The following is a 26,084-nucleotide window of genomic DNA, read 5'->3' on the forward strand; positions in this document are numbered from 1 at the left end:
CCAGCAGCATCTTGGTAACACTTCCTTTCTAAAATTCCTTATCCCTGGCTTTACCTGATGGCAGTATAGTAGATGGCAGACCTCATTTCCCCCTTTTGTACCTGCAGGTAACAGTGCTTCTCTGTTCTTTTCTCTCTTTCATTGTCATTGGGGGAAAGAGGCTTCAGATGCTCATTCTGACTTGAATCTTGTGAAATGTCATGGTTCTTAGTGTTTAAATTTTAATTTTCTAATGGCTGATGGAGGCATTGTATTGAACTAGACCTTCCTATTAAATTAATCAGAACGTCCTATTTCCTTTTAAATAGTTCTTAAATGTTCCCTTTTAAATAGTCCTTAAATTGGATTTTACCCTCTGCTGCTATTCTCGTCCAGCCTTACTCTAGATTAAATATAGAAAGTATTTGGTAGACAGTATTTGAGGTTATTTGAAAAGCCTTAGATTTTCACTGATAACAGGAAAGCAGGGACTGATAATTTGCCATGTAGATGACACACTAAGTCCTATGACTTTAAGCACGTCTGTGGTCACTGGTTTCTCATCTTGTTCATGTTAACAGGTGTCCCAGGGTATGATTTGAGAATGGCTATGAGGGGAAACATGAGGTGCCATGGAAGCACCCCAGAGGGATACGTAAATGAAACTTAGGGTTGGAGGTGGTCACAGGGAACTTGTACAAGGAAATGTGATACCTCATCTAAAGGATGGGTAGGAGTTAGAAGATGGATGGGAAGAGTATTCCAGGTAGGTGATAGAGAGCTTGCATGTCTGAAGAATTTAGATGTGTGTGGAGGGATCATATCTTGAGTGACCAGAGGCAGTGAAGTGATGGGAGTGGCTCGGCTCTGGCAGGTTCAGTGTGCAGAATTAGGAGAAGGAAGTCTCTCACAGAAGAGCCCCGAATGGACCATGCAGAATCTTCAAATTAGTGTACTTTTCACCCTGGAAGTATTGTGGAAGTCTGCACTTTGTGTTTTTCCCTGGAAGCACTGTGTTTATTTTGTGCTGTTGTTTTTTGGGCGTTTACCTGGGAACCTTTGTCACATCGAGCCTAGGGAACAATGTGCCTTGAGATGCCACCTGCAGTGCGAGGGACTATTTCATCCCTTTCCAACTGGGAAGAGTTAGAAGGAAGTTAGGGAATGAAGAGATGGTAGGGTATGGGCAAGGAATTGGTGGACCTATGTGCCAGACACAGTGCTGACACCTGGTATTGTTGTAGCCACGCGTTCCGGGAAACAAACTCATTCAGGACAGTGCAGATAGTGGAGTGCAGTTTATTACACCAGCGGGCCCAAGGCAGAGTCTCCTCTTAGCCAAGGACCCCGACTAGTCTTTGTGAAAACTTTATATACCCCTTGTAGCTCAGTTGGTAAAGAATCTGCCTGCAATTTGGGAGACCTGGGTTCGATCTCTGGGTCGGGAAGATCCCCTGGAGAAAGAAATGGCAACCCACTCCAGTATCCTTGCCTGAAAAATCTCATGGACAGAGGAGCCTGGTGGCTGCAGTCCATGGGGTCGCAAAGAGTCGGGCACAACTGAGCGACTAACACTCACTGTATACCCCAAGTGTATAGGGTTCCCTGAAACTAGTCTGAACAAAGGAAAAAGAAAGATACAATCAAAGTTAAGCCATCATTCATGCCTTAAGCCTAGGTAGTTAACAGTGGACAATTATCGATAGGCTTGTGGTTATACCCCAATAAGCATAATAGAATGTATGATTCTATTCGGTTACACATATAATTAGGGTATTCTTTTAGGCAATGGAGAACCCTGGGGATCTTCCTTCCTGGGGCCTGGTTTTCCAGTTGGTTAGTCTTTTGATAGATACTGGGCATATAGCTCAAAGTCCATAGTCCAGCCCAAGATGGAGTCCTGCTTTCAAGATAGAGCCTGTTCTGTTTCCTCTTTCAGTATCATCTTGAATGGTTGAGAGTTGTAGATTTGTTTGAAGAGAATGCTTATTGTTTCTGAGGCAGGAGACAGTTCTTTGGAAGAAAAAAAAGTTTGTTCACTCAGAAGTCACCACCAAAATGGGTAAAATCCACCAGGAAATTCTAGTTCTTAATACTTAAAAAAAAAATCAGTGACAAACTTAAATGTAACTTCCTGTATGACTTTTATGTACTGCTCTGACCCACTGTTAATGTCATTCAGAACTGCTGTCAGACCTAGCACAATACAGGGTCTTGCTGAATTAGGAGTTGCTCTGAATTATTTTATCTCAGATTAGAAACCTTCTGAGAAACAATTACCACTAGTCCTGCCTGCTCCCGTGGATGCAAAGTACTCACTAAATAATTTCTGCTTTATTGGCTATGCCAAAGCCTTTGACTGTGTGGATCACAATACACTGTGGAAAATTCTGAAAGAGATGAGAATACCAGACCACCTGACCTGCCTCTTGAGAAACCTGTATGCAGGTCAGGAAGCAACAGTTAGAACTGGACACGGAACAACAGACTGGTTCCAAATAGGAAAAGGAGTATGTCAAGGCTGTATATTGTCACCCTGCTTATTTAACTTCTATGCAGAGTACATCATGAGAAACGCTGGGCTGGAAGAAACACAAGCTGGAATCAGGATTGCTAGGAGAAAATATCAATAACCTCAGATATGCAGATGACACCACCCTTATGGCAGAAAGTGAAGAGGAGCTAAAAAGCCTCCTGATGAAAGTGAAAGAGGAGAGCGAAAAAGTTGGCTTAAAGCTCAACATTCAGAAAACGAAGATCATGGCATCCGGTCCCATCACTTCATGGGAAATAGATGGGGAAACAGTGGAAACCGTGTTAGACTTTATTTTTTTGGGCTCCAAAATCACTGCAGATGGTGACTGCAGCCATGAAATTAAAAGACACTGACTCCTTGGAAGAAAAGTTACGACCAACGTGGATAGCATATTCAAAAGCAGAGACATTACTTTGCCGACTAAGGTCCGTCTAGTCAAGGCTATGGTTTATCCAGTGGTCATGTATGGATGTGAGAGTAGGACTGTGAAGAAGGCTGAGCTTGAAGAATTGATGCTTTTGAACTGTGGTGTTGGAGAAGATTGTTGAGAGTCCTTTGGACTCCAAGGAGATCCAACCAGTCCATTCTGGAGGAGATCGACCCTGGGATTTCTTTGGAAGGAATGATGCTAAAGCTGAAGCTCCAGTACTTTGGCCACCTCATGCGAAGAGTTGACTCATTGGGAAAGATTCTGATGCTGGGAGGGATTGGGGGCAGGAGGAGAAGGGGACGACAGAGGATGAGATGGCTGGATGGCATCACTGACTTGATGGACGTGAATCTGAGGGAACTCCGGGAGTTGGTGGTGAACAGGGAGGCCTGGCGTGCTGCGATTCATGGGGTCGCAAAGAGTTGGACACGATTGAGCGACTGAACTGAACTGAACTGAACAAAAAAAATAGAAGCAAGAGGAAGGTGATGTGGCTTCCTCATGCTTCTCTTGAAAAAGGGTTTTTTTAGAGGCAGTCGCAGCTAATAACCTTTGCCTTTCATCTGATATTTCCTTGTTGAGGAGATTTATGTTGAAACCCAAACATGCCTTATCTTTTTCTTAGAATGCCTGTGTCACTGCTTAGCAGGGGCATACAAATCAAAACTGAGTGAGCCTAGGTGGTCTCTCTACTTACTGGGATAGTCTCTCAATTAGGTGGGAGCCAAGAATTTACTTAAATTCACTGGGCAACTTTACTTTGGTCTAGCCAAAACTAGAAACAAAAGATCATAACAGCTTTAATCTCAAGATGTTATTTTACAGGTTCGTCAGGCTTAAGTTTGTAAATGTGTGTACTCACCTCTGTTATATTTTAAATGATTGTAACTATAAACTTGCTGTTTGGACTGGTTCTTTGTTGTTTTTTTTTTTCTTTTTAAAAGCATGCTTTGATTTAAAAAATGATCTATCTAGCATAACCTAAAAACGTCAGTAAATAACTGCTTCTGAACTGCGGTGCCGCCCCCCCACCCCCCCACCCCCAACTAATGAGGCATAACCCTCTATTTCCTAAAGTAACAAGAAAGACAAATTAATTTTTAGGATAGTATGACAAAGGATTAACAGATTCGTGTTGTGTGTTGCATCTTAAAGTGAATTTTGCTGTGTGAATGTAATTCCCTCAAAAGTCAAGTTTAACAGTTTGCTTTTATATAACTTTCTAAGTAAATCCTTCTACCCAAATTGAGGACATTTCTGACATTCAATGGTTGCAAGTAATTAGGTGCTCATGAGGTCATTGAACTCAACCTTTGAGTTCCAGATAACATGTTCTCTGAAATAAATGATCTGTTAGAAACACCCCCCCCCCCTAAACATAGCTAGGTATAATGACAGATTGTACTAGGTTTACTTCTAAGTGAGTGCTTGAGTTTCTAAGAAATGTGCTGAGATTTTCCTAATTTAAGCATTAATTATGAGGTCAGTTTGTGTGTGTGTGTGTGTGTGTGTGTGTTTTCTTTTAATTTTAGCCACCTTTGCCTTAGATCCTTATATTTTGATCTTTGAGGTTGTCAGTAACTAATTATGCTTGTCAAGTTCTTTTCTGACTGATCCCCATGAATAAATCACAGTTCATTCCTAAAGGTAGAAGAAATTCTCATGCTTCCTCAGTTTTTGTTGAGATTTTTTTCTTAAACCCATTAATATTAGTGAATTACTTAATTTTATTGACAGTTCAGGTAGATAAAAGATTTGGAATGTGACCCTGACTAGATTTGATAGGGACCATATCAATGTATTGGTTGTATTTCAACTTTTAATGTTTTGTCTCCTCCTCTCTTTTGCTACATAACCTATATCCTTAAATATTCCTTCTCTTTTTTCCTAATAGTCCAGAGATGGAGACAGAGGGACAAGTATCATTGTGCACATTCAACAGATGGGGGATAAGAGAGAAATTGAGTAACAAATGTTAAAAGGCACTCAGAAAGTGTATAACTACATCTTGGCTCTTCATCTGCTATACTGACTTAGGTAGATGGTATATCTATATCAGAATGCCTTGAGGGCACCCATCGCTAGAGGAACACTGGGTTAAGTTCCTTTGTCCATTTGTATCTCTTCTGTAATTACTACATGCTTTACAGAATGAGCCACATTTGTTGACTGGGCATTTTGTAAGGAAAAGCTTTTAATATATTTCATAGTTTAACCTGATGTCTTAGAAGGTATTTCTAAGCACATGGCTAGCCAGCTCTACCTGGGATGACTACCTTTGTCCCTTTTCTTTCAACTACCATCAGTTTTGCTTAGAATGTTCCCCAAGCAGATGTCTACTCAGCCCCCTGCCCTCTTAAGAAATGCTGATTTATATAGCATTATACTCTCTCAGAGTGGCCAGTATGTTCTTTTCTATGCAATACAGTTGCATTAAGCTTTGCCTAGACTTATTAGGTAATCTTACAAAGCGTTCTTATTTGGCCTATATGATATATAGTATTAACTGAAGTAGTCTTACAAAGCACTCTTTTATTTGAGCTGCATAAAATACATTATTAACTCCTATCCATCATGATACATCTCCGTTTTAAAACTTATTGTTTCACATTTTGTGCCAGATGCTGTCTTTCACATTTTGACATTGCTCATATCTTAAGAGTTCATCAAAATCAGATATTACCTTTTCTTGCCTTCAGTTCAAGGAGAACTGGTTCATTAATGAAATTGTTGTATGCTGAACCTTGAATTAAAATATACATTTAATTTTTCTAGCAGAACTTTAAGCGAAAGTCTTGCCTTTTGGCTTCTCTTGTTTTGGCAAAACTCCCTCAGTTTCCATCATGAAATAATATGGAGCCTAAGAGTTGTAAAATTAGGGTTTTATGAACAAAGCTACATGGTGCTCTCCTCACCCCAGTGTATATCCCAACTTGGGGCTTAAAAAATTGATTTTTCAATGTTGATTTGAACTTAGTTATTGACTGCCATTAAATTTTCTTATAAATGACTGCAATGTGCATCTCTTTCCTTGGTTTCCAGGCTGGACGTAAAGAAAGAAGTGATGCACTCAATTCTGCAATAGATAAAATGACCAAGAAGACCAGGGACCTGCGTAGGCAGGTAAGCTGAGAGAAGTGCTGATTGCTTTCCCAAGTTCTTGGATTTGTTATTTTGGTTAAAATTCCAGTAAATACTGGACCCATATGCTTTCTTGAATTAAAGGATGACTTTTCACAGGAAATTTGACTGTTTTGTTGCTAATAAGCTTCTATTAAATGGCTACTAAAATCTCTTGGGGACCTGGAGTAATACAGTCCCACTGGAATGGACTGAATAAATTATGCTATAAAAATGATGCTCAGGTGAGAAAATTAACTTAAAATGACTTGGGGACTCAGAAAATACCTTGAAGGATCTTGTGATATTAACTTACAAACAGTAGAGATAGAAATTGAAATTACGTATTTGACTTGCCCCTTTCTGATTTGGTTCTTGGCGAAGATGTGTTTCTAGTACAGATATGCTGAGTATAGAGTTATTTGGGGCTCTGAGTTTTTGGAGTTTGTAAGTACAGACATCTTTCTCTTCATTTGATGTTAAAGAATCTCATTAACATTTGGGAGAAAATTGAGTATTAGTCTTTAAAAAAAAATAGGATTGAATTTGTAAAGCAACATTAAGACTTAAAAAGAAGTTGTAATTGTAATACAAACAATTTGCAGACTTAGTGGAGAAATATTTTATTGTTCATGTCTGATACAAAGCAGAATTAAAGATAGAATGCAGCTACCCATCATCCTTTTGGTAAAGTAATATCACACATGGTTATAAAGGTAACTTTTCAGTTTTAAGGTTCATAGTGTGCTAACCTTGTTCAGAAAGTGCTAACACCCTCTCCCTTCTCATTTTTATTTAGCCAATTAGGCCAATTATATTCCAAGGCTATGTGTTAATTCAACCTAGAGCTCATATCTGTTTAGTTTTTTTTTTTATTACTCCTTTAAGATAGAAGCTTTAGTTTTGTAATTCCCAACAAAAAGGGGTTTTATTTTGAAAACTGAGATTTTGTTGCTGAAATGCTTTAACTGTAGCATAAGCTATTATCTCTGCAGTTGTGTTTCCTGTGTTGCAGATTATATAACTGCATGGCTTACATGAGGGGTTCTCATATAAGTGCAGCCAAACTGTCATGAATTTCCATTAGATTTAAAAGTGCAAGAGAAGAAAGCAATCTAGCTTTTTGGTAGAAACAAAATCAAATTTTTACAATTTAATTATTAGCTCCGCAAAGCTGTCATGGACCATGTTTCAGATTCATTTCTGGAAACCAACGTTCCACTTTTAGTATTGATTGAGGCTGCGAAGAATGGAAATGAGAAAGAAGTTAAAGAATATGCCCAAGTTTTCCGTGAACATGCCAACAAATTAATTGAGGTAAGTGTTAGGTGTTTTTATTAACTATGGGTAACTTGGTGGAGTGTGGTGATTTTTAACCATATTATTGAATCAGCTGAAGAATTTAGGGATTCATGCTATTTATAATATGTGTAAGACAAAAGTCTTTTTCATAATTACTTAAACATCTATCCCAAACTACCATTTTGCTAAGTTTATGTTAATTATGTACCTGATTAAATAAAAATAGTCCCTATTCCTGGAATCTTAACATTTCCACTTAGTGTTAATGCAGATACAGATAGATCATGACATGCTTAATCTCAGAAGACACTGTAGAAAAGAGTGGCTAGAAGCTGGAGTTTAGAAGTCATATCACCTGGGCTTGCATCTTGGCAAGTTACTGAATCCCTATGAATTCCATTTCTTATCCATAAAATGAGAATATACTGATGATGCCTATCTAGATATTATTTTGAGATTTAAGAGATGATGTGTGTCAAGTGCTTAACCCTTTGCCTGAGAACAGCCTCCACTCCATCACCCGTTTTTAAAACTAAAGAAATTGGGAACTCCCTGGCCTTCCAGTGGTTAACACTTTACACTTCGCTGCCAACGACACAGGTTCAATCCCTGGTTGGGAGCTAAGGCCCCACAAGCCATGCAACGCAGCCGCCACCTCCTGGCCCTAAAGAAAGAAACAGCCCTAACATGCTGCTAATTAGATATGTTTGAATAGTAGAAATCTGTATGTTAGTGTTGGTTTGTTAAGGTGACAAGAAGAAAGAGTAAGTTCCTATTTAGTTTCCAGATAAGTTAGGCTTGCTCCTACCTTTTGATTACTGAAATTATATTACTGTTTAATTGATTAATTATTACTATATTTCAAAAATTTGACACATAGTACGTATATGGCAAGTTATTTAATTTTGTAACCTGAATGTAAAATACCTAATATTTGGAAGAGATATTCTAAAGACCATTTGGTAAGTTTGTCATTATGTAACAACAGAAAATGAGCCTTTTATGTAAAATGTGTTTCTTGTACACTTGGATTTATAGTGATATTAGGCCAGGTTAATACTGTAAAATAGTCTAAGGAAAGCATCAGTTATTACATTAAACATGTTACTAATTTTACATCTAGTTTTCTTTGAACATTGATCATTATCCTTAACTGAATTAATTATCTACAAAATATGTAGGTCAGTTTTCTATTCAAGTTAATGATTCTGGCATTTGGTCCAAAGGCTTGCAGTTTGTGTCTCCATTAAGCATAATCTTTTCACATAGTTGTATGACTGCATGAGATATAACCTCCAAATATACAAAGATTGTCTTCAGGAAGCCAGCCTCCCATAAGTAGCCTGCATCTCAGAAAGTGTGCCTGTGAGATAGGAAGTAAGGATGCTGCCAGCCCACAGCCTAGGGTAAAAGGCTACTGTAGTGGCATGGGAAAGGGCATCTGAAAGGGTGTGGCAGCTGAACCTTCAGGGCAGTCCTGGTCTGTTCTTCACATGGAGGAAGGTCACTTTTTAAGGACTTGCTATACAATCCTCATCCTCTCCATCCAGCAGAACTGACACATGCTGAGCACCTACTATGTACCATGTATGGATGCAATATATGCAAATACAGTGTACATTCCTCATTTCTCAGGTAAGGAAACTGAGACGTAGGGAGGTTAAGTAACTTACATCCCTCTTACAATGAAGGCTGTGCCACTCGGGCTCTCTGGTGTAGTGGACAGCCTCATGCCCAGGAAGAAGCGCTAGATGGACCTGGTGGCTTTGCAGACCTTACTCTAGGAACTTTGTCCTTGCTCATACTTTTTATTTCATTCTGTACTAACCAGGTGCCCAATAGTGTTCAGAGTTTGATATTCCCTGTCACAGCTCACTTCTGACTTTTTTCTCACCTCTCTCCCCTCTCAGTGACCTCCACTCCCATCATCCCCCACACATAATAATATATGTATATTAAAAGACACATGGCTTTTCATTGCTTGAGGCGTAACCAAAGGCCTTATAGTACCATTCTGCAAACATTTAAATTACTTTATGGTAATAGAGGTACTAAGATAAATAATTGCATGTGTGCATAAAAACAAAATGAATTTTTAAAGTGTTTCTTATAGAAGCCTCATATTCCTGATTCAAAGAGTAACTTGATTCTTCAATGACAGGCCTTCTCCTCCCCACACTAGTATTTTTGTATTATAATGAAACATTGAATTAGTGAGAGACTTGTTTTAAGCAAAGGTAAAATACTTCATTGTTTTGTTAATCTGCTGCCATCTTCCTTTCTTTCTATTAATTTCCCATCTTGAGTGGAATAAATGTCTGCAGCCAGCTTTGGTTATAGGGCCATTTGCTGTTTTTTCCTGAGGGTTTGGAGGAAGTGAGAGTGCTAAATGAAAGTTGGGAAGGGCTGGTGTTGATAGGCCTCTGGCAGGAAAGGAAGAGCTCAGATTCTGCAGCCACTGAAAATTCTGCCAGATTCTTTTGTTCTAAAATAATACAGTTCTGCCACTAACTACTTGGGATTAGGATAGACTCTACAGGTAAAGGGCATAAAGCCCAGTAAGATTGCGCTCATTGTAGATGCCAGCTGCAAATTAGGGGGTCCCTATCCCACCTGTACTTCGGATCTAACTATGTATAAATTAAAGGGTTCCCATGACCAACTCACTCTCTGTTCAAAAGACTGTCCTCATTTCAAATGCCAGTTGCAAGTTTGGGGGTCCCCTGTCCACCCAATCTTCGGATCAGCCAGCTACAAATTTGGAGGATTCCTTTGGCCCACTTCAGGTTCAATAATTTGATAGAACAGCTCATAAAACCCAGGAGAGTGTTGTCCTTATGACTCCCATTTTAACGTAAAGGATGCAAATCAGGACCGGCCAGATGGAGAGACACAGAGGGTGAAGGATGGGAAAGCCTCAGAGACAGTGTTTCCTGTTTTCTCTCAATGGATCACCCTCCTGGCACATTGATGGTTCAGCCAGGAAGCTCCACTGAGTTTCAGTGTCCAAACATTTTATTGAGATTTTATTTTGTAGGTGTGATTGATAGAATCCCTTCCTCCCCTATGTCTGGGTTTTTCCTGCAAGCCTCAGTCCTGTAATCGCATGGTTGACATTGGCCTCCTCTTCCTGAGTTGTCTCATTAGTCTAACATATGTAGTGGCTCACCTCGAGTTGCCTCATTAGCATAAGTGATGAGTAGCAAAGACAGTCCTAAAATCTCCTAAGAATTCAGAAGTAATCCAGTGCAAAGACCACACCGTGTGTGTTTGTACACACACAACACCCCCCCATCTTGAAGGTACATGGAGTATATGGTTTTCAGCTAGCTTGCTACCCAGCCATAAACAACACACAGAATAAGTGAGACAGGGCAGATTTGTGTGCTGCAGCTTTATGCTGATCCTGTTTGTGGTCAATTACCTGGTGATTTACCACTTGTCTTATCTGGTGTTCTTTGCATTGTTTTACTTTTCGCTGGATGTTTGCCTTTATGGAGCCTAGTTTTCTGATTGAGTTCATCTCTTCTCTGTGAAGTAAGAGGTCCTTTCTCATAGAAGTATTGATTGTCCCTCTGGTGTGTAAATCCCTTTCTGTTTAATACCCATGCGTTGACACTTAACCTTTCTTAGACTCCTTCAGCAGTGGGAGACTCCCTTTTTCCAGAGGCATCACATTCCACTGGTGGACTCTGGTTGTAGGAATGGGGGGCCGCAGTCATCTTCTCTGGAACTACACCGTCCATCTTTTTATTGTTGCGCACAAGTGAATTGAAAGGAGCTATAAGTGTAAAATACATACCTGATTTCAAAGATATGACATGGAAAAAGAATGTACTTAAAAGATATCATTAACTTTTTAATTGATTACATGTTAAAATGTATTATTTTGAGTTTAAATATTATTTTTTCTAATCTCACCTCTTAATGTGGCTCACATTGTATTTCTGTTGGACAGCACTAGTCTGCATGATTTCCTCAGGCCTTTGAGAGGCTCTCTTCATTCTGCCTCTTCTCTGAATGCTCTCTACTAAAGTGCCAGCCCTTGTCAAACACTTGCTTCATGGGTGGGTGGATGGATGGAGTCAGACTGCCAAAGCTGCCATTGGGCAGTGACCTCACAGTTAGCCAGCTCCAGGGTTTGCCTTCAGAGGTGCTACTGCTCAGGTCCATCTTCTCAGTTCTGGTCATTGTGGGGGCAGTTGAGTTTTTTTGACTCTGTTTTGACAGTCATCCAGAATAAACTTCTTAGATTCACTCTAGTGTTCTATCTGTCAGGACTGATGCTGGCTTTACTGTTAATATTATTGACAACACCTTCCAAACTTGTCGTTTCTTTTTTTAAAAATAAGCATATCTTTTCTCCTTTTATCCAATCTGATGGTTATAAAATACTGTCTGAGATAAGGCATAGGATAGAACCTTTCAGATTGCCACTAGAAATCATTGTGTTGATTGTACAATTCTTTGTATATAGTTTACTGCTCAATCAGTTACAGATTCCTTAATTTTTGTCCCCCCAATAAAATAATGTAAAAAGGTTATGCCTTAATTTGGGATGTCATGTAAAGTTGCTATGAATGTATTCATGGTTTCTGAGTAGTATTAGGGATAGCATTCACTGAGAAATGGGAACCTTTTATGGTACCTTCTCTGTACACCACATTTTGAAAATATGAGATTCAGTTTAGTTCAGTTGCTCAGTTGTGTCCGACTCTTTGCGACCCCATGAATTGCAGCACGCCAGGCCTCCCTGTCCATCACCAACTCCCAGAGTTCACTCAGACTCACGTCATCGAGTCGGTAATGCCATCCAGCCATCTCGTCCTCTGTTGTCCCCTTCTCCTCCTGCCCCCAATCCCTCCCAGCATGAGAGTCTTTTCCAATGAATCAACTCTTTGCATGAGGTGGCCAAAGTACTGGAGTTTCAGCTTTAGCATCATTCCTTCCAAAGAACACCCAGGGCTGATCTCCTTCAAAATGGACTGGTTGGATCTCCTTGCAGTCCAAGGGACTCTCAAGAGTCTTCTCCAACACCACACTTCAAAAGCATCAATTCTTCGGCACCCAGCTTTCTTCACAGTCCAACTCTCGCATCCATACATGACCACTAGAAAAACCACAGCCTTGACAAGATGGACCTTTGTAGGCAAAGTAATGTCTCTGCTTTTTAATATGCTATCTAGGTTGGTTATAACTTTTCTTCCAAGAAGTAAGCGTCTTTTAATTTCATGGCTGCAATCACCATCTGCAGTGATTTTGGAGCCCCCAAAAATAAAGTCTGACACAGTTTCCACTGTTTCCCCATCTATTTGCCATGAAGTGATGGGACCAGATGCCATGATCTTCATTTTCTGAATGTTGAGCTTTAAGCCAACTTTTCCACTCTCCTCTTTCACTTTCATCAGGAAGCTTTTTAGTTCCTCTTCACTTTCTGCCGTAAGGGTGGTGTCATCTGCACATCGGAGGTTATTGATATTTCTCCCAGCAATCTTGATTCCAGCTTGTGTTTCTTCCAGCCCAGCGTTTCTCATGAGGTACTCTGCATAGAAGTTAAATAAGCCCAGTGACAATATACAGCCTTGACGTACTCTTTTTCCTATTTGGAACCAGTCTGTTGTTCCATGTCCAGTTCTAACTGTTGCTTCCTGACCTGCATACAGGTTTCTCAAGAGGCAGGTCAGGTAGTCTGGTATTTCCATCTCTTTCAGAATTTTCCAGTTTATTGTGATCCACACAGTCAAAGGCTTTGGCATAGTAAGTAAAGCAGAAATAGATGTTTTTCTGGAACTCTCTTGCTTTTTCAATGATCCAGTGTGAGACTAGTTTGAAGAATAAAAATCATATACTGACTGTTAAGATTTTAGGAGCAGAAGTGAATTTCTCCAGCCCCTCTATGTGGGCATAGTGTTGGAAGGTTGTGTGGTGCCTGCTGCCTACCAGATCTTTATTAAATGACTTTGTGATTTTACTGGAAAAAGCTAATAACAGTTGTTTGCTGTGTGACTGCTCTTATTTTCTCAGGGTCTGACTAAGACCTCTGACGCCTCACTACAGTTGTCAGTGGGATCTGTTAGCTCCACACATGGTGAAGGGTACATAGAGGTTGTGTGTCTCAAGGCCAGTGAGTAGGGGAGCAGGAGCTAAGGGTCAGTATTAATGAGCTGGTGACCCTTCTCGCCACTGTTTTCTTCTGTTCTGGAACATAGCACTGAGGGCTTGTCTTTCATCTGTTTATGAAAGGGCATAGCTATGCTTCATAATAACAGTAACACCTTTTCTACCTGATTTTCTCCCATATCAAGTTAATGATTTCTTTATGTTGCTTGTCACTTTAGTGTATTGAGGTGAAAATTTTATTTTCTGTCAGATATATTAACCTTTTTGTCATTAGTGCAACATCCATGTATCATTTTTAATTGCCTCATTCTTTGCCTTTGTCCTTTGCTGTGAGCAGCATAATAACTAAAGAGGAATCAGTTTTCCCTTTTTGGTTTTGCTGTCTTGTGGGTCCTTTTTCAGTTTCACAAATTGAGAGTGAAATAGGAAAAATACAGTTCATGAAATCTTGCCTATAAAAACTATCATTTAGTATCCCTTTCCCCTCAGTCCCAGACATTGTATTAAAACAGGCTTCTTATTATAATGAACTTGCTACAATAAGATATATTTCATTCATTGTCTTGTGAATTAAGAGCCAAAAAGTAAATATAATTGGTACAATTTTGAGCTGGATTATCATTATTTGCTATGCCACTCCCCCAGTGCACCCCACCCCCCACCCCAGGTCCAAGTATTTCCCATTTTCTGGGACTTCATAGGGTATGGGTTTATTGGCTTGAAATGTGTATTTTAACTGCAAATTGAGTGATCTGCATTGTAACTTTTATTCTAAGGTGTACTGATAATACGCAGGAAAGTAACCTTGAAGAAGCCTCTGTAAGGAGCATTTGAATTAAACAATGACCTTATACAATCTACCTGTGATATCTTGGATATTTTCTTAGTATCTCTCTACAATACTGTAGGCTGAAATTCTTGCAAATGGCAAATCAAATGAAGCTTCAATTTTCTAGTACTATAAGATGTTTGCATGAAAGCAGTGAAGTATTCTTGGGGGAGAATGCTGACCTTGAAATTAGGAAGAACTTCCTAAGCATATTGAACTTGATTTTCTCACATTTTCAAGGGTGTGCAATTTCAGATATGGGGTATGTAAGACAAAAGTGTCTTGCATGTACTATTTTAACACCTTAACCCGAAACAAGCTTTTTTGGCTGAATTTAACCACCTACTCAAAATTTGGGATGGTCAGGTGAAGGTGATGGATGCATTTTGTTCTTAAGAAGCATTGAGAATCTTTTCTCTCAAAGCCTTTGTAGGAACGATTAAGGAAGCGCTCTGCTTCAGAAAAGAGTGTAATCCTGTTGATGGACTAGTGTTTAGACAGGCACCATTCCTAGCTTTACTGACTGATTATTCAGGAGATTAGACAGAAATAGGGAACTTGTTCAAGTGGTCCATATAGTAACACGTAAATGGAAATGATGACAGTTTCATCTGAGTGGTTATCTATACATGAAAAGCTTTTTAAAAGTATCAAATAACAAAACTGTCTAAAATAGTTTATGATGTTTTAGTAAATTCACAGTTTCTAATCCTGTTACTGGAGATCCTTGTATTTATATCCTGCCTCTACTTAAAATTTGATTTGGTATGGCTCATTTTGAACAAAAACGTAAGATAAGGCAGATGTTGAAAATCATGATGCAGATGAGAAGTGTATAATTGCCATGCTTGTGTTTCATTGTGGCATTGGACTTCCTGGTAGCATGGAGGAAAGGAAGAAACACAATTGGTTGTCTAGTTTTTGTCTTTAGAATGGAGGAAGTATACCCACTTTCATGGGAAATAAGCCTATTGGAAAAATGAAAAAAAAAAAAATCCTAATGTGGCACTTTCACATAAGGGACAGTGAATGAGTTAATAGATAGGGCCCTCAATATTTTAGTAATAAATGTAGTGGCAGGTACCATGCATTTTTCCCCCCCCTTGTACATTCCCTCTAAAAAGGCAAGGTCATAACATTCAATTGACGCCAAGTTGAGTCCAACCATCTGTTCTTTGTTGAGGGGCTAACCCAGCACTTGTCCTTCAGCCTCCCTATGAAAATATTAGGGGAACTAAGGAACTGTGAGTTCAGTGCTTTCTCCTGATCACCCCAGTGTAGCTTGCTTTCTTTTTAAAAATAATGTTCAACCCTTCTGTTTCTTTGTGCTTTAAATGTGTCCTGTAAATAGCATAAGTTTAGTTATTGTTACTCAGGTTCGCAGGGTTTTTTGTTGTTGCTGTTGTTCATTACGGAGTTCTGTTCACTGAAGTGTGGCATGACATGTGGATTCATTCTTATCACTGCATTTTTATTCTCTTTCCTTTTAACCCACTGCTTTCATCCCTCCTCTATTTCTGACTCTATTTTTCTCTTTTGGATTGGTTGAGTCCTCCCACTTCTTCCTATTTTTTCACCCCCTCTTCTTGTTTGGAAATCATACACTCTGTTTTACTAGTAGCAACTCTAGATATTTTTAAGCATGTATGTTTAACTCAGAGGTTGAGGTTAGTCAGTATCTTTTTCTCCTTCTGAAACAATATGAGAATCTTAGAATGCTTTGACTGTAGTTATTCTCTAACTTAAATATTCTTGTACAGTATTTCATTTCTCTAATTTTTAGCCCCATGAGTTAGACACCATTGGTGTTTCTTTAATAACTTATTTCAACTTTGCATAAATTTTACTCGCTATCCTATTTTCATTGCTTTTCATTTCTTCTTGGACATTAAACCTTACGGGATTGTTTCCTTTTCCCTGAAGCATCTTTGTATGAAACGCCTTTAGTTGAGGCAGGAAAGATCTGTCTGGAATAAGTGCTCTGAGATTGTTTTTGGTTTCATTTTGTCTTAATTTTTTATTTTGCCTTAATTCTTGAAAAAGTACAGTAGTTTGTTGGACGTACAATCCTAGGAGGATTTCTGCTCCACTGGCCTCTTCAGGGATTTGAAGATATTATTACCCTGTCTCTGGCTTCCATTGTTACTGTTCAGAAAGCAACAGGCAGTCTCCCTGAGCTTTCTTTGTAGATAATTTGTTTTTACTTTCTGGCTGTTTTTAAAATCATCTTGGCTTTGTTCTAAAGCTTTACTTCAGTGTATCAGAGCGTAGATTTCTTCTTTATTTACTCTGCTTAGAATCTGTCTTCCCAAATCTGAAAATTGTTTCATAATCACCTACCTCTTTGAGTATGGCCTCTTCCCCATTCTCCCTGTATTCCCTCCTGAAGTCCTCCTCACAGTTAAATAGTAGACAGTCTGAATTTATCTTGCATGTCTCTTAATTTATGGATTCTGTGTCATGAAAATGTCTTGGCTTTCCTGAATAATTTCTTCAGTTTGACATTCCAGATTAATAATTCTCTTTTCAGCAGTGTCTTGTCAGTATTATTTTAAATTTCTAGAAATGGTAGTCATTATTACTTTTCTCTTGAAATTCTATTTTCTTCTCAAATCTGCCTAGTTATTTTTGAGTGTGTTTTTCCTTTTCTATATTTTGTATACTTTGTTATTTCTGTTAATGTAAAAAAACATTTTTTAATACTCCACTTTTGATCATTTTATTATTTGCAGTCATGGATCTGATAACACCATTCTTTTGCTTACTTTTGCCCAAGATCCCTATTTCCTTGTGTGAAAGTAAAAGTTGTTCAGTCATGTCTGACTCTTCCCACTCCGTGGACTATACATTCTGTGGAATTCTGCAGACAAGAATCCTGCAGTGGGTCGCATTTCCCTTCTTCAGGAGATCTTCCCAACCCAGGGATTGAACCCAGGTCTCCCTCATTGCAGGCGGATTCTTTACCAGCTGAATTTGGTGGGTTCACATTTCTGGTATTCACATGTGGGAGTTCTTTGAGGCCTGGGTTTAGATTACCTTCTATCACAAAAATTTCCATTTATATTTACTTCTCGCAGTTGCTTATAGATACTAATACATGATTGAGGTATAATTTATAGACCATAAAATTTACCCATTTTAAGTGTACAATTCAATTGTTTTTACTAATTTTATGTAACTGTGCAGTCATCATCATAGTCCAGTTTGGAACTTTTCTGTCACCCATGTGTGCTTCACTTTTGGGTGAGCTATCTTATTCCTCCTAATAAGACTGTCAAAAGACCCTTTCCTGGAAATTGGAAAGTTAAAAGCTTAACCTCTGTTCCATCATCATTACTTCTGTGGGTTTGGAAATGGTTGTTAAAAACTTCTTGTGTGGTTCTGATATTTATGTGATGTGCAATTGGGACTTCTCTCTTCCTATATGACAAGTTTAAAAAAGTTGATTTTATTATTACTTTGGATTTTTTTTGAGAGTACAGATAGCTTAACCATTTTAAAAGAAGAAATCTCAGGTGGTAGCTAGACCTAAAACCATGTAGCAAGTGATGGAGGTTTTGAGCTTCAACTTTATGACCTGCTACTCAGGTTGTGGGGTCATTACTTAGACTTAAAAGCTTCCTGTTTCACAGTTCTTCTCACTTGTTTCACCTCCACAACAGGTATAGACTACTATGAGAGCAGGTCATTAATTTATTACTAAGAACAAAAAGAAATCTCTTCTTTTCTTCCCGTAAAGGTTCCAGTTTTAAGGGGCAGTGGGAAGCAACTTGTGTTTGACTTAAATTTTAAATTTATTTAAAGTCATCAACACATGTATAACAGGAAAATCTGTCATAATGATATAGTTTTTCTGCCTTATAACTTTGCTTAATAACTTTTATTTGATAAAGTTCTGGAGCTTTCTTCAGTGTCTAGAAGTTGTCTTTTCTGTCACGTACAGATGTCATATTTGTTGATTTTACACAGCCTGGCTGTGATATTTTTTTCCACACAGCACAGATTATTACTAAAACCAGCAAAAGCCCAGGGCTGTTTTTTTGGGTAGTTGAAAGTTTTCTGAAATGTGCTTGTCTACAAGGTCCACACTTGAATAGGCAGAGGTAGTGCAGAAGCAGTGTCACAATTTCAAAGGTGGGAGTCATAGTGTCAATCTTAGCCTACCTCTTAGATTAGCGGGAATCAAAGACATTTAAATTATTAATACATGAAGTTACTGTGGTTGCAAAGATATAAGACCATTTATTCCCAGAGCAAATTAGAGACTCATCACTCTCCAAAGTCTTCGCTCTGTTCGGTTCTGTATGGAAGTCAGCTGCTTTGAGTGTTTTTAATTCAAACTTTAGAAACTTCTTCAGTCTAGTTAGCTGCTATCCAAATTTCTAGAGCCCCACAAAGAAATTATTTAGGAAGCCCCTTCCATTATACCCAGCTTTCATGGCAGTCAAGCCTGGCGCTAGTATATGAATTTAGCTTCAAAGAGAGCTGTGGTTGAGCTGTTGCATTTGCACATTTGTCATGGTTAGAAGTGAGTAGCTCTGTCCCTGGAGGGTGAATTGAAGCTCATTCATCTGGAGAAGACTGTCAGTGACAGGCGCCTGCTTCCTCCTCCCAGGGCAGGCGGGGTGGCCTCCTGAAACAGGCAGTGTACTCTTGTAGAACATTGCTGCTTCAACGGTACATCAGAAACACTTTAATGTTTTTAAAATAAAGAATAAGTCTTCCATAACTTTGTTTTGTTAGGATTTGTGTCGGAAAACAGGAATGATGGTATACAGAATTCAGCCATTTCAGCTTTAGATAATACTTATTGTACTCTTTTTGTTTCTTAACTTAAATATTTTTTTCTGAGTTTTACAGATTTATATAATTGGGAGAAGATGAAATTGTGTGGTGGCTAGAGAGCTGAAGGCAGAAACAGTGACAGACCTTCCTAAATCTAACGTTTGACTAGCCTCCTAAAATGTTGGGCATGGGGCGGGACCAGGCGTCTTTGTTAGTCCCAAATTGCTAATTCAGTCGTCAGCCTCCAATTTTATATTTGGTTTCAAAATGCCTTCTTAAGGCAGTGAAGCAATAGAAGCTATGGTTTCATAAACACTTCTAATTAAAGCTTTCTCCTTCAGTAGAGTACCATAAAATGTATATTTGAGGAATAATGTTTGTAAAAGTTTCATGTCATATTTTGCAGCACTTTAAACCAAACAAATAGAAATCAACAATCAGCTCTGTAGGTTGTCGTCATGAATAGTAGTGCCTCTTTCCTCAGGTCCAGTTGACACTGGAAAGTGGAATTGGAACCTTCAGGGAGTGTAAATGTTACTACTTCATGTGATTTTGAAGGCCCCTACACATTAAAACTGACTTAATTTTCTTTTTCCATACATTTTTGTGTTTAAATTGCATGTTCTTTTGTGTCTCCTTACGATTAAGCATTGCAGGATTCTAGTTATGATATTTAGCAGTCTTACAGAAAGCTGATAATCCCTAACTGTAACACTGCAAACAACAGTAATGGTATATAATTTTTCTTCTGCCTTTATGTGTTTAACTTGGGTGGGGCAGTGAAAATCAAAGGTTATTGCAATTGCCCTTGTTTACTCTGGCATTTTAAGTTCTCAGACTATGCTTCTGATACTCAATTGCCTATGCGTCTATCATTCATAACTCAGTTTGCAACTAAGGAGAAGGTATCTCTTAGCACCATGTATTCAGTTGGTCCTTGGTATTGCTAACAGAATTGGCAAACCTGTTTATTTAGAAATGTGGATAAGTGATTATGGCCCTAGCAGCCACTACAGAGCAACATTCTTAGCACAGCCAGAGCTTCAGCAGAAGAAATATGACACAACTTGGAAAGATTGTCTCTGGCTACACGAGTAGTGTCATTGAGGCAGTTGGATGGGAAGGTAAAGATTTTAGTTCAAATGAAGTAGCATCATTCAGGAAAGAGTCCAGCTGTCAGTGCTTTTAAGAAACCAGTTGAAGGACAGTTTTGTTATTAACTATGGGATATCATCTCTGTTTCTTTTTCCATTTCTTATGAGGATGGCCTTATGTCCATCTCAATGTGTTAATGCTATTCTTTTTTATTTGAAAAGTAGCCTTGCGTTCAGATAAAACTCATCTTGACTTTTAAGTATCCATTCACCTGTCAAATGAGAACAGCAACTTAGAATTTCAATTTCCTTCCTTCAGGAATAGCTGCAGAATACATTTTTATTGTAGTTGAGGGTACCAGTGACTCTCTAGTGCCTCGATTCCTTAGCTTTCCTCACATCACTGCACACACCAGCAGACCCTTGTTCTGAGGTTACTGTTCAGGCAGGTTAGAGCCCATGGAAAACTGGTGAGTTACAAGCCCTAGGATCTTTCAGGGTTCTGCCACCAACTTACAATGTGACATGTGTTAGGAGTCTGTTTAATTTCCTTAGCACAGAGCTGAAAAATTTGTCCTCATAAGCAGGTAATCAGTCTGTGAGAAATAAAACACCTTTGGTGCTTTTTTTCATTTGTTCTCTAAAGGTCAGGGATGGGGTAGATGTACATTTGTTTTCCTTTGCAGTCAAAAGAGAAGAATCTTCAAAGATCTTTTTTATCTTTTCTTCTAGGTGGCCAACTTGGCTTGTTCCATCTCAAACAATGAAGAAGGTGTAAAGCTTGTTCGAATGTCTGCAAGCCAGCTAGAAGCCCTCTGTCCTCAGGTAAAGTACAACTAGCAGTGTTTAAGCTATCACCAAATTGGATTTGGGTTATTAAAGTGGAAATGAATTTTATTAGTTTCATTTTTAGGATCTTAGATAGAAGCCTTGAGGACAAAAGACTGATCCACAGTCCATGTAGAGAAATGTATGTTTAACTTCCAGTGATATTTCCTTAAGGCGTCATGTGTTACTGTCTCCTTGCCCTTCATTTGAAATGTATAGCCTTTTTCACTGCTGGCAAATGGAGGGCAGGCAGTGGCCATTCCTAAGAGCCTTTCTAAGAGAGGGCCACCTGCAACATGTGTTAGTCCTGGCATCAGGATTGTTAACCCCATGAGCCTGAAAGGATAACTGCTGCCCACCCACACTCCATCTTTATGCCCAGTGTTTGGATCTTGTTTGAGGGCATGAGATTCAAGAACTAGAAGCCTTAATCTGCTTTGTCCTGAAGTACCCTTATGATACAGATATTAATAATGTAATTCAGCCAGCTACTGGTAAAACTTGAGAACTTTTCTCCATTTCTAATGGCATATTGTAAGGCTGGTGATTAGGCTAGGTTAAGCATCTGGGGCTTTAGAAAGAATCTGAAGCACGCAGAAGAATGCTTGTTTTGTTAAATGTTAGATGAGCGGCTCTCTCCCGTGAGGTGTGCTGATCCTGTTTGTGTGGCTTGCTACTCCGTGCCCCTCAGAGGGCTTTCTGAGTAGTGTCAGTGCTGTTTTGGTGAAGAGGTTGCTTCTCCAGTTTCTGAGGCAGAGAATGGTCATGGGTATACTCTGAAGATTTACATTAAACCTCTTTCTAAATGTCCTGCTAAATGACATTGACCACAGATAAAGAGGAATAAACCAGGGGATCTGGAGTATAAGAGATCATAGGAATGAAGTTTCTGTTTTGCCTCCACCAGCTTTAAGATACACCGTAACCATTACTTTGGCTCTTTCATATGCATGATTCCTGACCAAAATAAGTGAAGACTGATGATTAATCTGGGATCCTAACTGGTACACAGGTTAATTAGAGCATTTTTTTCTCATTCTCAACCATGTGGGTTAGTTTGCAAATGAAAGTTGCTTCCTCTGGGTGTTAGTGTGTTGGGTCAGCTATGGATCCACATGATCTAATCAACATTTCTTCAGCTTTAACCCAGTCATTAAGTCTGTTACTGGCCAGTCAGTAGCTGTACAGATAATAAGCACATTGAATTTAATCACGTCCAGAAAGTTCATGGATGATCAAGTTGTATGAAATAAATTTAGAGCAGGTTTTAAAGATTTGGCATTCTTTTCTCTGGCTTGCCATATTACCCTATCAGTGCTTTATTTTTAATGCCTTTGGTTCTCCATTTGATTTTGAAATGCTTGAACAGCGACAGTGCTTTCTCATATCGGCTGAAACAGATGGTAACATACGCTGATCACACCTACTAAGAGTATTTATATAAATGAACTTAAAGCCTTGAAAAAGAGAGTCTAGTAGATTCTAATGAGAGTGATGGTGTGCATAAGTCACGTTTGGCTGGGACTTGTTGCCCAGGCTTTATGTTGAATCAGAAAGCACCTTTTCTCCCTCTTTTTTTTGTAGTTCATTTCTCCTACTAGAACAGACCTCAGGATAATATCCAGATGATTCCTGGTATTAGGTATAGAAAGAAAAGAAAGTGAATTAACTCAGTCGTGTCTGACTCTTTGCAACCCCATGGACTGTAGCCTACCAGGTTCCTCCATCCATGGAATTTTTCAGGCAAGAGTACTGGAGTGCCATTAGTTGCCATTAGGTATATTTCCTCGATAAAAAGGTGTTAATTTGATGTGATTATTCTCCCAGATTCCTTCCTAGGCTGCTTCCTATCCTGGCTCGCAAACAGGGCTGGGCAAATTCAGTGACAACAAATACAGCAGACATTGCAGGCATGGTAATGACAAACTGGATAGCAGGTGCCATTTCTAAATGAGGTAACTGTGACTCCATTCCAGCCCATTATTGCTAGATTCTTTCATTATTTGTAAAGAGAAGTCAGCAATTCAGGTTTTTGATAAGTCCCAATTTTAAAGGATTGGTAAATAAAATTTTGAAATTCTTTGAGGAGGATAAAACAAGTTTCTAGGAGCTGCATCTCACCTACCTGGCCTATGCGCTTCATACTTGAAGGACCTCTCCTTTAAGGTGGCTAATGGCTGTCCCTCTCTTCAGCCTGGTATGGGCAGTGATGTCAGGCATCACTGGCTTGTTTGATAAACCCCAGGCAAGCTAATCTCCTGTACAATGTCACAAACCTCAGTCCACAGTTCATCAGGCACTCTTATCTATCAGATCTAGTCCCTTAAATCTATTTCTCACTTCCACTGTATAATCATAAGGGATTTGATTTAGGTCATACCTGAGTGGTCTAGTGGTTTTCCCTACTTTTCTTCAGTTTAAGTCTGCATTTGGCAATAAGGAGCTCATGATCTGAGCCACAGTCAGCTCCCGGTCTTGTTTTTGCTGACTGTATAGAGCTTCTCCATCTTTGGCTGCAAAGAATATAATCAATCTGATTTCAGTGTTGACCATCTGGTGATGTCCATGTGTAAAAAGGCAAAATGGCTGTCTGGGGAGGCCTTATAAATAGCTGTGAAAAGAAGAGAAGCGGAAAGCAAAGGAGAAAAGGAAAGATAGGAGCATCTGAATGCAGAGTTTCAAAGAATAGCAAGAAGAGATAAGAAAGCCTTCCTCAGCGATCAGTGCAAGGAAATAGAGGCAAACAACAGAATGGGAAGGACTAGAGATCTCTTCAAGAAAATTAGAGATACCAAGGGAACATTTCATGCAAAGATGGGCTCGATAAAGGACAGAAATGGTATGGACCTAACAGAAGCAGAAGATATCAAGAAGAGGTGGCAAGAATACACAGAAGAACTGTACAAAAAAGATCTTCACAATCAAGATAATCACGATGGTGTGATCACTCACCTAGAGCCAGACATCCTGGAATGTGAAGTCAAGTGGGCCTTAGAAAGCATCACTACGAACAAAGCTAGTGGAGGTGATGGAATCAAAGTTGAGCTCTTTCAAATCCTGAAAGACGATGCTGTGAAAGTGCTACGCTCAATATGCCAGCAAGTTTGGAAAACTCACCAGTGGCCACAGGACTGGAAAAGGTCAGTTTTCATTCCAATTCCAAAGAAAGGCAATGCCAAAGAATGCTCAAACTACCACATAATTGCACTCATCTCACATGCTAGTAAAGTAATGCTCAAAATTCTCCAAGCCAGGCTTCAGCAATACGTGAACCATGAACTTCCAGATATTCAAGCTGGTTTTAGAAAAGGCACAGGAACCAGAGATCAAATTGCCAACATCTGCTGGATCATGGAAAAAGCAAGAGAGTTCCAGAAAAACATCTATTTCTGCTTTCTTGACTATGCCAAAGCCTTTGACTGTGTGGATCACAATAAACTGGAAAATTCTGAAAGAGAAGGGAATACCAGACCACCTGACCTGCCTCTTGAGAAACCTATATGCAGGTCAGGAAGCAACAGTTAGAACTGGACATGGAACCAACAGACTGGTTCCAAATAGGAAAGAGAGTATGTCAAGGCTGTATATTGTCACCGGGCTTATTTAACTTCTATGCAGAGTACATCATGAGAAACGCTGAGCTGGAAGAAGCACAAGCTGGAATCAAGATTGCCGGGAGAAATATCAATAACCTCCGATATGCAGATGACACCACCCTTATGGCAGAAAGTGAAGAGGAACTAAAAAGCCTCTTGATGAAAGTGAAAGAAGAGAGTGGAAAAGTTGGCTTAAAGCTCAACATCAGAAAATGAAGATCATGGCATCCGGTCCCATCACTTCATGGGAAATAGATGGGGAAACAGTGGAAACAGTGTCAGACTTTATTTTTGGGGGCTCCAAAATCACTGCAGATGGTGATTGCAGCCATGAAATTAAAAGACACTTACTCCTTGGAAGAAAAGTTATAACCAACCTAGATAGTATGTTCAAAAGCAGAGACATTACTTTGCCAACAAAGGTCCGTCTAGTCAAGGCTATGGTTTTTCCAGTGGTCATGTATGGATGTGAGAGTTGGACTGTGAAGAAAGCTGGGCGCCGAAGAATTGATGCTTTTGAAGTGTGGTGTTGGAGAAGACTCTTGAGAGTCCCTTGGACTGCAAGGAGATCCAACCAGTCCATTCTGAAGGAGATCAGCCCTGGGATTTCTTTGGAAGGAATGATGCTAAAGCTGAAACTCCAGTACTTTGGCCACCTCATGCAAAGAGCTGACTCATTGGAAAAGACTCTGATGCTTGGGAGGATTGGGGGCAGGAGGAAAAGGGGACAACAGAGGATGAGATGGCTGGATGGCATCACCGACTTGATGGACGTTAGTTTGCGTGAACTCCAGGAGTTGGTGATGGACAGGGAGGCCTGGCGTGCTGCAATTCATGGGGTCGTAAAGAGTCGGACACGACTGAGCGACTGAACTGAACTGAACTGAGGCAAGCTAATCAACTTGAATAAACTAGTTAGTTAATTCACCAGTATTTTAACACGGTGTTTAATATGCTGTAGCATGTAGACAATATTAAAGTGTATGTTTCTGTCAGCATCCATCCACAGTATAGAATATGTGTTGGGTTTTTCCAGTCTCTTTTTATGTTTCATACTCACACTGCTGCATTCAGGCAGCCCTGGCCCCTCTGTTGGGGGCTTTTCTGTGACCCCCACCTGTAGTATGGGTTGGCTCCTAGATCTTATTGTTCCTTTCTGGAGGGGAGAGATGACAGATGGAACCTGTAGAGCAGTTTTCTTCCCCATCTTTCTGTTCACCCAATAGCAGATTAACTTGTGGAAATGGGAAATTCTGTTCTGAAGTACTAACTTTTTAGGAGTTAAGCGATTTTAACTCCAAATGTTTGTGGTATTAAAGTTTGAGTTCAGACGAAGTAACCTGAAGGTGGATTTATTCTGTTGCTTGGGGGAGAAAAGCACCCACATTTTTTGGTGATTTTCTGTTGTCATGAGTAGGGAGGAAAGTAGGTCAGCACTCTCTGCATTGCCTTCTGCTTTGTGTCT

General features: G+C 39.4%; 1 protein-coding gene across 3 annotated transcripts in view; it reads left to right on the forward strand.

Annotated features, from left to right (window-relative positions):
* The window catches only part of CTNNA1 (catenin alpha 1), a 332,863-nt gene that overhangs the window by 280,299 nt on the left and 26,480 nt on the right, over positions 1 to 26,084 (forward strand). For all 3 annotated transcript variants that reach the window (XM_069592164.1, XM_069592165.1, XM_069592163.1), the window contains 3 exons: positions 5,988 to 6,068; positions 7,230 to 7,382; positions 20,928 to 21,020. In XM_069592164.1, the coding sequence (XP_069448265.1) occupies positions 5,988 to 6,068; positions 7,230 to 7,382; positions 20,928 to 21,020 (327 nt within the window). The remainder of the gene's footprint in view (positions 1 to 5,987; positions 6,069 to 7,229; positions 7,383 to 20,927; positions 21,021 to 26,084) is intronic.

The sequence above is a fragment of the Ovis canadensis genome, chromosome 5, assembly GCF_042477335.2.
Source record: "Ovis canadensis isolate MfBH-ARS-UI-01 breed Bighorn chromosome 5, ARS-UI_OviCan_v2, whole genome shotgun sequence".
In the NCBI taxonomy this organism is placed as follows: domain Eukaryota; kingdom Metazoa; phylum Chordata; class Mammalia; order Artiodactyla; family Bovidae; genus Ovis; species Ovis canadensis.